General features: G+C 45.0%; 1 protein-coding gene across 1 annotated transcript in view; it reads left to right on the top strand.

The window, feature by feature from the left end:
* Window positions 1-3828: 3828 nt before the first annotated feature.
* LOC144730360 (uncharacterized) overlaps window positions 3829-14660 on the top strand; it is an 86928-nt gene continuing 76096 nt past the window's right edge. Inside the window, 3 exon segments of the mRNA XM_078611128.1 lie at window positions 3829-4194; window positions 8078-8684; window positions 10760-11208. Of these exon segments, the coding sequence (XP_078467254.1) occupies window positions 4192-4194; window positions 8078-8684; window positions 10760-11208 (1059 nt within the window). The 5' untranslated portion in view covers window positions 3829-4191.

Below are 14660 nucleotides of genomic sequence, written 5' to 3'. Positions count from 1 at the left end.
CGCCTTCACTGTATTTATATTGGTGGAGGCCGGGGCATACCAAGTAGGCCAGCTACAGGGGGGGGGGGAGAAATGTGATGGTTGATGCAATGGTTTCGTCCAAATTATGCATTTATTTTTTATGTTGTTATTCCATTTAAAGAGATTGTGAATACTATAGCCGGAAGGGTGTTTTGTGTTACGGACTAATATTTTTTTTCCTATAATGTATTTATGATATTTAGGTGGGCCGTACCATATTACGCAAGCTCGATATTGGGGGGGGGGGGGGGGTGCATCTGATCGAGGTTCACAATGGTTTCGTCTAATTTATGCATTTAAAAAAAACGTGAAATGTAATTTGCCCGTGGGAGCTGATCTCCGGAACTGTTACAAAAATAATCCTACGGTAGTATTCACTAAGAAATATTAATATTTTGAGGGTTGGCAGTGGGTCCTCTGGTTCAGACAGGTTGACAACCGATTAGCACGGTTGTTATTTTCTATTATTTTCTATTAAAATTAAGAAACGGTGACTTGTATTTATTGCAAGGAAATACATTATCATTGTTATAGTTCCCATTTTTACACCATATTCATGACTTAACTTTTCCTATTCTAATGCAAATAAATGCCACGGATAACAAACGTGGGCAAAGGTTGATACACCACATATTTGAGATACTGGTTTTTTTAGTTTGGCTGAATGACTTTTGGCTGGATTGACGCACGGGCGCAGGGTCATGCCCAAAGGATGTGTGGGTTGTTATTCTCATAAAAACTTCAATGTTTCTCTTGGCGAGGACATTCTCCAAAAATGTTCCTTTCCCAATTAACATTTTGTCCCTCAAATAATAAATAAATGTACCTTCAATGCAAACTAATGGGAGTGAATTTTTTTAAAAGACCAACATAAAATAAATGCGTTTGTGGACCTACAGTATCTGTACAGAACTTTAAAAGATATCCATTTGAATGCGTGGGTTTTCTCCAGACTTTCCAATTTCCTCCCACAAGCAGTGCACTAATTTAGAAATACATGGCCCAAAATGTAAAATATCCTTATGCAGGACCCTCATGATTGAAAAGAGGATAACTGACATGAAGAGTAATGTATTATTGTACGTATGCGATATTTGCAATCGTTTCAACATATAATAACGTGCACAAAATAATTAAAAGTGCTTTATTATAATAATAATAAGATCGCGTCCCCTAATGGCTATGCCCTGTACGTTTCCTTGTCTCTGCTCTATCCTTATAATAAATGACAGTAAGCGTAATGATTTCCCATCTAAGATTTGCGAGCCATTCTGAGCAGGCTTGTTTTGAGCACAATCTATTTTCAAAAAGCTTCATCTTGGTTAATTGCCGACTCTGGACGGAATTGTTCTCCGCACGACGCGGGGTTCTCAGGGGAGCAAGAACATAACGCATAGTAGCAATAACTCAAACTCTGAAGTTTATTCGCCGACCCCATTCTCTCGATGAGATCATTACGTTCGACGGTCTGCTGTATCAAATGATGCTGAGGACTAGTCCTCTACTTACGATGGAGATGCGTTACGACGACCCCATCGTAAGCCAAAAATATTGTAAGTCGAAGATGGCCTCGCCTACCCAGGAGTCTTAAAGAATGGTGATAATTTAGCAAAACAGAGCAATTTACAATACCGTACTGTGTAAACTATATACTGTATGTATTTATGTATGCATTTATCGTACCTCGTACGCTGCTGTGTTTGCCTGCCGCGCGAAATTTAAAATATTTTACAATTTTGTCGTATCGCTATCGCCATCGTAAGATCGAAATATCGTAAGTCGGACCATCGTAACTAGGGGACTATCTGTACTTGTCTTAAGTGTTGTGTACAGCGCTGTTAATCTACAGCTAGACAAGAGCCTCCTAACGGTGTGCAGATAGAGTGAGTTATTTTAACCATACTTCACCACGCTGGTCAGTACAGGTTATTGATGGTCGGTATCCTTAAGTTCAAACAGGAGATAGCATAAACCCATTGAGATACATGTGTAGTGACTAACTCGGAGACGATAAGACTTGGAGGCACTTCTTTATTTAGAGAGCACCATCGGGGTTAACACTTTTAATATTTAGTCCATCTATTATCGGCGACGCCGCTGAGAACAGTTGGTAGGCTGTCTGACTGGCGGCGGCCCGCGATGGTAAAGACGGAGACGAGAAGAATGGTGAAGACGACGAGAAGAACGGTGCCAATGGCCTTCAAGCAGCATCCCACTCCAACGACAGCCCCGAGGTCCCTCAAATGGGGCCCTCTTATACTGTCAGCGTGGCCTCGCTCCGCCCCCAGCCACGACCCCTTTCTGGAACCTACCAGCGGGTTCCTGGTGGGCCCCTTCTGTGACCTTTCCCCCCTAGATCCCCCTCTCGTGTCTGTCATGGCCTGCTGATGTCAGGACTATGCCGCAGATCTCCTTTTCTGCCAGCAGCCAGCGCTATGCCACTACACATGCTTCAACACAGCCTCTTTTGCAAGGGCGACCTGAGTTACCATCAAGCCACATTTAAGCTCACAATATATCTTCAAATATTTTGATTTACCAAGGCGGACACACAGCGATAAGGAGATGGAGCGATGACATTCTATTCATTTTCAGGTGCTGAATGGATTATTACACCGTAGCAGGATCGTTGTCTGGAGAGGTCTTCATCCAGCATGATTGTAAGACACTTTATTGAGCTATCATTTGTGGCCAGGTCGCTTTAAAAAATAAGTTCATACATCAGTGGGCTTTACCTGGTAAAATAGAAAAAAAAATACGTTGTATTTGTTAAATGATTTGTTTAACTTTCCTATACTTTGCACTCCTATCGTGTTTTTGCATTGTTGTTGTAACGTTCTGATCCGCCCCTACTGGACATGTGTGACAAAGAGCTCTATAGCTCATCGGATGCCTCCAGGAAAAATAAACATTCTTATAGCCTGCTGCTCCTGATGAAGTTTGCTGAGCACAACGACGACGCTGCTGCTGCTGTTGATGATGGTCGTGACGACGGGGGCGGGTGTGGTGTCACTTCGTACGAAACCCATTTGCACTTTGCAGATAATTTCCCACAGCAGCACTCGCTTCACTTCTGTTCCGAGAAGGCCACGCCTCGGCCGCGACGTCGAGTGGCGGAGGAGAGAAGAGAGAGCAAGAGAGAGACACAAATCACGTCCGACCAACGGGGCCGCAGCAATCATGCTCCCCCCGACCAATGAGCCGGCGTGTGAGCCGAGCTGTAACGTGTTGGTGGTGGTGGTGGGGGGTGGTGGTGGAGGTTGTGGTGGTTGTGGTGGGGGTTGGTGGTGGCGGTGGGGTTGGTGGGGGTTGGTGGTGGTGGTGGTGGGGGTTGGTGGTGGTGGTGGGGTTAGTGGTGGTGGTTAGTGGTGTTGGTGGAGGTTGTGGTGGGGGTTGGTGGTGGGGGTTGCTGATGATTGTGGTGGGGGTTGCTGGTGGTGGTGGGGGTTGGTGGGGGCTGGTGGTTGTGGTGGGGGTTGGTGGTGGTGGGGGGCGTGATGGTGGTTCAGGGGGGGTGTGATGGTGGTGGAGGGGAGGGGCGTGATGGTGGTGGAGGGGAGGGGCGTGATGGTGGTGGAGGGGGGTGATGGTGGTGGAGGGGAGGGGAGGGGAGGGGCGTGATGGTGGTGGGGGGGGGGTGATGGTGGAGGGGAGGGGCGTGATGGTGGTGGGGGGGTGATGGTGGTGGAGGGGAGGGGCGTGATGGTGGTGGGGGGGGGTGATGGTGGAGGGGAGGGGCGTGATGGTGGTGGTGGAGGGGGGGGGGGTGGTGGAGGGGGGGCGTGAGTCTTCCCGGAAGCCGCTCGCTGCTCTGAGCTGGCCACGTGCGTCACTGCTGCTCAAAACATTTCGCCCGGCTTGGTTTCGCCGTCCTGCGTGCGCGGCTGGTTGGGGAAGCCGTCTGCCTATTTAAACTCGCCTCGTTCTCCCTCGCTCGCCTCACTCGCGACCACACGGAAGAGGAGGAGGAGTAAAAGGCTCGCCAGCCTTGGCTTTGGGTGGAGGGAGTTGTTTTAACACCTCGGCGTTGTCAAGTTGCTGACGGCGCCCTCGTTCTTTGGTGGTTTGGAGGCTTCCCCCTCCTTGTGTGGCGCAGAGGGATTTTGACTGTCGAGACGGGGAGGAAGAAGAGGAAGAAGCGGGCGAGAGACAGAGAGAGATTGGCCTGCCATGGTTCGTACCCGCCGCCACCGCCGTCGCCGCCGTCACCACCGCCTTTTGTTTGGAGATTGAGGTTGTTTTTGTTGTGTCGTGACTTTAAAAAAGCGTTGGTTATAGCTGTGTGTGAGCAACTGGTGGACAAAAATAACGAACAGAAAAAGCACCTCAGTGCATTTCATTAACACCGCTGGCTTAAAATAGAAAGTAAGGCGACGTTTCGGGCAATGGCCCTTTCGTCGTAGCGCTTAAAGAGGGAAGGCAGAAAGAAGGGCCACGGCCCGAAATGTCGCCTGTTTTTTCTCATTTAAGGCCAGAGTGTTATTGACGAACCTGTTGAGTTGTTTGTTTGATGTTGTTTCCTGCATCGTTCGGTACTTATCGATGCTTCCTTTCAAACCGGAACGACCCGACAATTCTTTTTTTGGCACGTCACATGCAATCTCGTCGTAATGTTGTCATTACACATTTTGTTCTCAACGTTTTAGGATGAGAAGTCGGAAGGATATTTATAACTAATGTTTGAAAATGTGTTTATAATTAGTTTTTTTACACTTATCCCGGCAAATCGGACGTGGGTTGCAATGTGCGATGCGCGGTTTGGCGCCCTGGGACTTGCAAATCCACAGGTCGCAAGTTTGCGTGAGATCTTCTCTGCGTTTAACAAAGATAACAAAAAAGATACGAAGTTCTCACCACCTCTTGCGAAACGTAGAAAAGAGTAGGCCAAACAACCCCCCCCCCCCCTCGAGAGAGAGAGAGAGACACACAAGCTTTTACTGGTAGAAACCTCCTGGTTACACCAGCCCACAGGGGATTATTGTGTCCGTCCGTCGTGCATCCAAAATGGCAGGGGTGGGGCTGGTTGGTGAGGGGGAGGGTGGGGAGGGGCTGGGTGGGGAGGGGAGGGGCTGGTCACCCCGTGGTGCCCTTATAAAACTCAACGTTTAACCTACTCACGCCGGCTTCTGCCCGCCCTCACAGTCGGGCATATTTGCGGAATACACCACGCCGCCGTTGACCCTGGCCATTGACCGAGCAATCCGCAGGAATGTGTTCTCGAGCTGACGCACAACAGTGGCGTGAGAAATGCTGTAAGAGTAAAATTAGTTTTTTTTATCTCTTATACAAATGATCATCATTCGCTATCGATTACTTCCTTCGTTATCACCGACTCGCCGCGTTTCGTGAGGCCGTCACCCTGCCAGTTGATTGATCAAAGCGCCGCGGATCGATTGATTGATGCAAAGACGATTTGTAAACATAGCAACGTTAAATTTCGATTTAAAGCTTTCGTGACTGCAGGGATTCATCTTCTTGGTTCTTTCGGTAAAGTCACGTAGAAGGGAAGTAATAAAATAATAAAAATAAAACATTATTTTTATTATTTTATTACTTCCCTTCTACGTAAAAATAAAACATTATTTTATTACTTCCCTTCTACGTGACTTTAAAGCTTTCGTGACTGCAGGGATTCATCTTCTTGGTTCTTTCGGTAAAGTCACGTAGAAGGAAAGTAATAAAATAATAAAAATAAAACATTATTTGTATTATTTTATTACTTCCCTTCTGCGTAAAAATAAAACATTATTTTTATTATTTTATTACTTCCCTTCTACGTGACTTTACCGAAAGAACCAAGAAGACATAGCAACGTTGTTGAGTGTCACGGCGGGATTGTTTGATCATACTTCACCACGCTGGCACACCTGCCAACCCCATACGGTTTATCCCTATTATTGTACAGAGGAATTGAGTGGGGAGGGGAATGTCTTAGTTTGTGTTCTCCCTTGTGATGGGACTTTGTAGAATGAACGTTGAGATTTATAAAGGCACGGGGTGAACAATAAGGTTTGAATTGGTCTGTAATAAGATAGGCACTGATAAGGGATTGACAGGCATGATTATAGACAGATACCCATAGCTATACATAGAGACCCACAGAGATACATAGATACCAGCAGAGATGCATAGAGACCCATAGAGATACATAGAGACCCACAGAGATGCACAGAGACTCATAGAGATACATAGAGACCCACAGAGATACATAGATAAATGCATAGCTGTCAACCCATATGGTTTACCCCCTATTTTTGAACCGGGAAGTTTAGTTTTCAGGTCCATACTGCGTACAGCCATTTCAAAACGGGCACAACAAAACACATTTGTGTGTGTTTCTCCCTTGTGATGGAACTTTGTGGGATGAACCTTGAGATTTAAAGGACACAGGGTGACCAATAAGGTCTGAATTGATTTGAAGCTTTCATGACTGCAGGAATCTATACTCTGTGGTTCTTTCGGTAAAGTCACGTAGATATAAAATAAAATAAATCACGACGTTTCGGGCGCAACACAAGCGTCCATCATCAGGTGGGAAAGCATGGCCTGCTGCTGAGGCAGACTATTTTAAAAGGTTTGAAATGGGTGTATCCCAAGGGTCATAAAGAAGTGACCAGGGATAGTGATGTCAATGTGAGAAATTAGCGTGTAGCTGTAAGATAGGAGAGCGGCCTCCTGGACGAGGGCACGGAAGTGGCTATGTTAATGTGAGAGATTAGCATGGTAATGTGAAATCTAAGAGTGGTGCAATCCAAAGGCATGAGTGAAACCCAACGGGTGCAATCCAAAGGGCATGTGAGTAAGAGTGCAATCCAAAGGCATGAGAGTGCAATGCAAAGGACATGTAAGCATGAGAGATCTAAGAGAGAGGCATAGAGAGAGAGACACACACACATAGAGTTGGAAATAACAGCGGTTATTTCGTCTAGGAAGTCGCTTTGGATTGCACCACTCTTCGATTTCACGTTAACATTATGATAATTTCTCACATTAACATCACTAGCCCCGGCCACTTCTTTAATAACAGCTGTTATTTCCAACTCTATGTGTGTGTGTCTCTCTCTCTATGCCTCTCTCTTAGATCTCTCATGCTTACATGTCCTTTGCATTGCACTCTCATGCCTTTGGATTGCACTCTTACTCACATGCCCTTTGGATTGCACCCGTTGGGTTTCACTCATGCCTTTGGATTGCACCACTCTTAGATTTCACATTACCATGCTAATCTCTCACATTAACATAGCCACTTCCGTGCCCTCGTCCAGGAGGCCGCTCTCCTATCTTACAGCTACACGCTAATTTCTCACATTGACATCACTATCCCTGGCCACTTCTTTATGACCCTTGGGATACACCCATTTCAAACCTTTTAAAATAGTCTGCCTCAGCAGCAGACCATGCTTTCCTACCTGATGACAGATGCTTGTGTTGCGCCCGAAACGTCGTGATTTATTTTATTTTATACCTAGGTGACTTTACCGAAATTCCCAAAGAGTAAGGTCTGAATTGGTCTGCAATAAGGTAGGCAACTAATAAGCGGTTGACAGGTATGTGATGGTCAGTGCGAGTTGGTAGCGGCAGGTGTAGGGGTTGGGTGGCGCACCATACCACAGGTGTTTGTCTTGATCCTGGTACAGATTTTACGCAATGCATACCACGTCGATATCGAGAGAGATCGGCTGTCTCGGGAACTTGCGGACGTTTAAAACCAGAAGCACGTGGATGGCTTCACTATTCTGGCAAATCGCCCGATGCCTGAACAGAATTCCTGTTTGCACAACAATTGCGCATGGATAAAGTAGGCCAATTACCTGCTAGAGAGCTCGATTTAAACGTTCAGTAGTGGAAGTCCTTCCATCAACAGTGGCGTGAGGAATATACATTGGAGGGCTGCATCTTTGCCACATTCAATTGCATTTGTGTGACCACACAGTTGGATACTTTTGCACGGGGACCGAGAACCCCCTTGTTTGCTCTCACACTCCACACAAGACGGATCCAAGAGGTAATCGTGTGTGTGCGTGCACCATTTGCGCTGTCGTTTTTTTGTACATAGGCCACCATCATGGACGACGACTGGAGGCAGAAAGTGCTGACCCTGCTGACGGAGATGCCCGAGGGCTGCACAGTGGGCGAGCTGTGCACGCACTACACGCAGCGCTACCACCTCAGCCTCGCTCCCAAGAAGCATGGCTTCCTCAACACAAAGAACATGCTGAAGTCCTTGGGGGGCCACATCGACCACGGTTGTCTCACCAAAGGGGTCGCTAAACTGAGCGGAATGCCGCCGTCCACGGCACAACGAGATGAGGGTCTTCCTCCCAAAGCAAGATGGAGGCAATTGGAGGACGGAAGTGACGACCATCGGCGAGAGGGCGCGGAATTTCAACGGCGAGGAGGATCGTCGTTCGAAGTGGAGTCGTCGCTTCCCGTCGCGGAAGGGGCGAGCAGAGGCAACCCGCGCTCGACCCCGCAGGGTTCAATGGTGGACATCGGCCCTGCAGGAGCCGTGCAGATGCGTTGCCAGCAGAGTCCGGCAGGGCTCGCACTTGGAGGGACACCGGCAGCGGCGGTGCAGCAGCAGCAGCCGCAGCAGCAGCCACCTCTCATAGGTGACGGTGTGTCACCCTGGGTGAAGAAGTTGATCGACACACAGATTCCAGGTATTGGGATGTTGCAATGGGTTGTCATGTACATATTCCATACGTACCGAATTTTGTTTTGGATTGCTCAACGTGTAAAATTGAGATGGACGTTTTTTAAACACGTGTTTGTTTGAGAATGGATGCGTTGTCTTGGATGTAAGATAAAACTTGTTTTTCGTGCAGTTAAATCATGGTTCGGCACTCGAGAGGAAACCGTTTGAGATAATATTTCGCTGTTGAAATAATGGGCGAGGTATTTTTCAAAACTCTCAGCACCTGTGAGGTGATCGGCAGGTCGTGTGTGAGTGGGTTAAATTGTGGGCACTACCACCTCTTAAAAGATGCATGACCTGTATGGAAAATTAGGGTAAAATATCCTCTCCAGGGGGTTAATTAGAATGCCTTCTGGTGGAGGCCTTTCCAACAGCAGTGGCGTGGGCAAGAAATTGCAGGGTCTGCATATTTGCGTCTCGTTATATTGGCCTTGATCAGTTCTATCCAGAGTTTGATTGTCACCGCAACCGCTAGACCCGTGAACCTCCGGTGTGTTGAGAAAGTCAGGTTGCCAGATAAAAGGGTAAAAAACCAATTATCATATTTTGCTACTGGCAAAGTAGGTTCCAATGGTGTAAATGCTTACCCCGAGCTCTCATACTCTGATGGTGCATTGTCTTTGAGTTGTGCGCCTTTTGGCGTCATCTGGTCCAACACCATGTGAGACTAGGCTCTAAGAAAAGCTGTCTCGGGTGTGGACCAATCAATTTCAAGGACAGTGCATACATTATCGGAGTTGTGTTTTTTTGTTTGCATTCCGACCGCAGGTATTGTGGTCAATGCAAACATGACTCCTTGTAAAAAAAGGTGTCAGTTTTGTTGCCAGATAAAAGGGTAAAAAAACAATTATCAAAGTTAGGTTGGTTCAACAAACTCTTAGGGGAAGATGCTACCACTGCTCTTTTTGACCACTCGATGAACACCAGTTATAACATTAAAATTTATAGTTGCTACAATTTTTTTCTTCCAAGTGCGGTGTGTTATTTTTATGATAGCTGTTTTGCATATTCACTACGAATGTATTTTGTTGTACCTGTACTCTTTGAAAGTCGGGGGAGCTGTGCAGTTCTAAAGAAAACTAATTTATGTAGAAAATAATTTTTTTTGAACGTCTTTTTGTGCTTAGTTTTACCTTTCCCCCACACCTCTAATTAGCACGGTTGGCTACGTACGGTGCGAAAGAAGTTCAATATAAGTGCGATCTATATTTAAAAGGGATATTTGTGAATGTGTGTCTGTTCGAAATGTTTAGCATACTTCCCGACATGCAACAAACTTGAAATTTGGCGTGTGGGTACTTTCCAGACTGTACACCATGCAAAAATTATAAAAAATAGACTTTTGTATTTTTTTGGGGGGGGGGTACAATAATGGATATATTTTGCATGGCAAGTGAGCTGTGATGTCACATCTGTGATGTCACCTGCATGCGGAAGCGTCACGCAGTGTGCCTGCTTCCCGCGTGTTCATACTATAACGCGTTTTCACTATAACGCGGTTTCTTTAATTTAGGGAACGCTTTTCGCACAGTGCGGAAAGCGCACCGTGAGAACGCGCTTTCTGAGCGGTCGACGACGAACTACTTTCTTGAGCTGCGCGGTTGAGCGAGATGATAGGGTAACGCGGCGGCGTCCCCTCAAGTTATTTGTCCCCCCCATCTTACTGTGCGTGGACATTATTTATTAGGAAAATAGTTTTTGCTTCACGCGGCACTTTTCAGAAACGCATCTACCGCGTTAAACGAGGACCTGCTATACAGGTGCTGTGCACACTGTATTGACCTTGGTGCGGCCAGGGTACGGGTGCGGGTAGGCCGTGAGTAACCGTTTGTCTGAATTTCGGGTAGGGTACGGGTAGGGAACGGGTACCCGTACCCGACCGGGTACGGGTACCCATTTGCGACCCTGGTGCGGCCGGGTACGGGTAAGGAATCAAAACCCGTTTGCGACCTCTGGTGCTCGCACTCGTATACAGCTTGCCCTGAAGTCTGCTAAACTCACCACCCGTGCTTTCTTTTCTACCTTTTTTTTTAAATTCAGCAATGGCTGCTGCCGCCACCGCTTCCTCACAAGAATGGCCGTCCATCCTGCGCATGAGCAAAAGTGAGCTCAAGGAAATGCAGAGCAAGCAGAACTCGCCCGTGAAGAACGTCGATTCGCAGTGTGGTGCTGCGTCTCGGCAGCTGCCGACTGCACAATTGGGTGCCGTGGCCCAACCGCAGAATCGAGAGCAGCTGCTGGCCATGCCGGAAATAAAAGAGGTGGTACAAAAGAAACCCAAGAAAATCCTAAGCGCGGCCGAGAAGCAAGATGCGGACAGGTACCACGCCAGCATGCGACAGGTCCACCATGGCGTGATGCAGGGGAGCCCCAGAGTGGATCCAGGCAGGAGACCAACTAGGCACATGGGCGTGGAGCGCGTGAACGAGATCGCCGCTGACTGCATCAAGACGCTCGGAGAGACTGAGCAGCATGTGTCGCCAGAGAAGGTGAGAAGCCTCCCACTTTTGTCGTGATATCGAAAAGCGAATTCCTGCTCAAATGAACAGAGATACGGTGCTCATTTCTTTTTTTAAATCCTTTATATTAAGTTCACTTGCTTGCTTGCTTGCGCGCTTACGACCGTGCAAATTTTTCGGTCGTTTTTTAACCCACTTCCCGTGATCCAATCGAGCTGACATTTTGCACACAGACTCGTTGTGCGTGACAATGTATTTTCGTGAAAATAATTTCCAAAATTTTACACTTTTTAGGAATTTTTTTTTATATTTAATTACCAATTGCTTAATGGTGGCAGGCAATCATCTGACCCATAGGTGGCAGCCATCTCAAGCCAGAGGACGAGAGGACTCTAGCCGCCACGCATATAAAGGATTTATAGTGAAAAACTTTGTTTTTACGGGTTAATTTTTTACCATCCTGAACCGGTCATGGAAATTCCACATTCCTATGATGGGGGGGTTGGGGAGGGGTTGAGTCTCTGCATAGGACAACCACTGTTAGTTATTTCGGTAAAGTCACGTAGAAGGGAGATAATAAAATAATAAAAATAAAACATAATAAAATAATTTCACGACGTTTCGGCCACAACGCAAGCAGCCGTCCTCAGGTGAAGAGCAGGTCTGTCGGAAAGACAGCGTCTGAAGTCTTTCCGACAGACCTGTTCTTCACCTGAGGACGGCTGCTTGCGTTGTGGCCGTGACACTCAACAACGTTGATATGTCTTCTTGGTTCTTTCGGTAAAGTCACGTAGAAGGGAAGTAATAAAATAATAAAAATAATGTTTTATTTTTACGTAGAAGGGAAATAATAAAATAATAAAAATAATGTTTTATTTTTATTATTTTATTACTTCCCTTCTACGTGACTTTACCGAAAGAACCAAGAAGATGAATCCCTGCAGTCACGAAAGCTTTAAAGTCACGTAGAAGGGAAGTAATAAAATAATAAAATAATGTTTTATTTTTTCGTAGAAGGGAAGTAATACAATAATAAAAATAATGTTTTATTTTTATTATTTTATTACTTCCCTTCTACGTGACTTTACCGAAAGAACCAAGAAGATGAATCCCTGCAGTCACGAAAGCTTTAAATCGAAATTTAACCACTGTTATCTTCCCCACAAAGTTTTATCGATAAGGGAAATGATTAGCTGATACTATTTTCCACTAGGTGATACAATTCGATACCCTAATATTTCTAATGACATGACAATTTTTACGATGTTAGTTTGCCATAACTTTAAATGGTATATCATCATTTTATATATTTTTTGTGCTATGCTGGTCAGCCAGCCAAAGATTACGTAAACCGCATTTCAGTCAACTTAAGTGTGCCATAAGTATTTAATGATTACAATCTATAGTTCTTATAACACACATGCTGCCAAAAGTTCTAGAAACAATAATATTAATTTAATGTACCTCAAAATAACTGCTGTTCTATTAATTACTCCGAAAATCTATAGTGAAGCACTAATTTTATGGGCGACAGCTATTTATGTACAACCTTAATTCTTGCACTTTTGTTAATCGTTAACATTTCGTCAGGAATGATATACTTTTAAGATATTTTTATCAAGCTACGATAGTTTGCAAAACAGACGATGGAAAACTTGTGGATGTTTTATTTTGCGGTATGTGGATATGTGCCACTGAAACCGCAAGAACTCAATAATGATGAATCGTGTTGAGTATTTAATCTGCAAGCAATGAGCCCACCACAGGTTCGGAAATGTTAGAATGGAAGCAATTAAATTAATTAAAATCTTTTGCTCTGCCATTTGATTTTAAATTACGACTTTTCAAAGGGCTTTGGTTGTAATAACCAATGTTTGAATTTGTTTAAACGACCTGTATTCTCTTACAACATGTTCTATATTCCTAGGCATTAAATGTGTACTAAAGGTTCAGACTAATTGTAAATCTAATGGGACCACTTTAATCGATGTCCGTTAATATTTGTAGGCGTGGTAAGGTTTCGAGACACACTTGGCGATGTGAATGAGATGGGGCTGCGTGAAATGCAGTCCGTGTTCTTCCTCGTCCATTTGTCTTCATTCCAACGTCAACATTTGATCTGCCTGTCTCTGTCATTAAGGCCACATGGCCACAGTATCTCTTAGTTCTTGCAAGCTAAGCTGGAGTCATTCTCTTTTCGACATATGTCCCACCCAATTCTGTAATAATGTTCCAGTTTTTCTATATGTTTTAAATATAGATTTAAATCAATATATTTAAATATATATTTATTTCCACAAATCTGGTTGCCGGCTGATGAGGCTGGTTGTAATTACTGTCGAAATGTCGTACTCAGATTGTAAATGTTGTGGCTTTGCTCTCTAACACACAACCGGTGTGCTGTACTGGTAACGAATTGGCACGTTCTGTTTAAGTGACAAACCTTACTAATTGGCTGTGTCGGGTGGTGGCGGGTTTAACGACACATTTATATATTTACACGATCTAACCCAAAAAACCTGTATTATGAAAACATATATTTATTTTCCCCCTATCGCTTTCTGGACAGTTTCCAATCTCTAACGTCTTTCAAATTGTTCCGATGTACAGTGCTACATTTCAAATTACTGTCATTTTTGCAACGGGTTGTTTAAAATATATTTAAATGGTTTAGATGCATGTTTAAACTCGCTTACAAACCGCATTCAGCATTTTCTTCTTGAGAAGTCATCTGTAACCACAATTGGTACATCGATGCACTACCCATTTGATTATGGTTTGTTGACCTTCATTTATGAATTTAAATGTTATTGAGTGTGCCAAATCCTAAAGTGCGGTCTTTGAGTAGACCTTATTTATTTTATATTCACATCTGATTTGCTGTGCACATGAATGTAATTCGGTTACAGACTCTCTTCGTGGTGTAGATCACATGGCTTGTATAGCAACCATAAACAAACACAAGAACCCGTAGTCCGGGTGACTCACAATCCATGACTCACTATGCCAGTGGCCGAGGTTTCACTCTGGACTCTCTACCTGTGTGGCATGAATAAAACGCACCTGTAAATATCCTAAATAAGTTTGACCTGACATTATTGCATAACAATTTCCCCACCTCCATGGGATGTTTATCCTCCAATGTGTATCTGGCTTTGACCTGAATTATATAAAAGTGCAGCTCTGCAACTGCTTGGTCACACCACCGCTGGTGGAAGGACCTTCATGAGAGCGAACTCTTTACGAGTATTTGGTCTACTTTTCCATGTTGACCAGATGTGTTGGAAGAGCTGGCCGACACCCACACTTTGCTGCATCACACGCGACTTTCCGCATCAGCTAACTGTGGTGTACCCATTTTGCCACCTCTGGGCTGTGAGTTCAGTATACTAACCATTAACAGCATGGCAGCTTCCTAATTTGCTTGTGTGACAATTAACCTGTGTCATTATCTCGTGTGATTTACTGCCATGTCAACACAG

Source organism: Lampetra planeri, chromosome 35 (genome assembly GCF_965212315.1).
Source record: "Lampetra planeri chromosome 35, kcLamPlan1.2.h2, whole genome shotgun sequence".
Lineage (NCBI taxonomy): Eukaryota > Metazoa > Chordata > Hyperoartia > Petromyzontiformes > Petromyzontidae > Lampetra > Lampetra planeri.
Note: the sequence above shows the minus strand (reverse complement) of the source record. Positions and strands in the feature narration are given on the sequence as shown.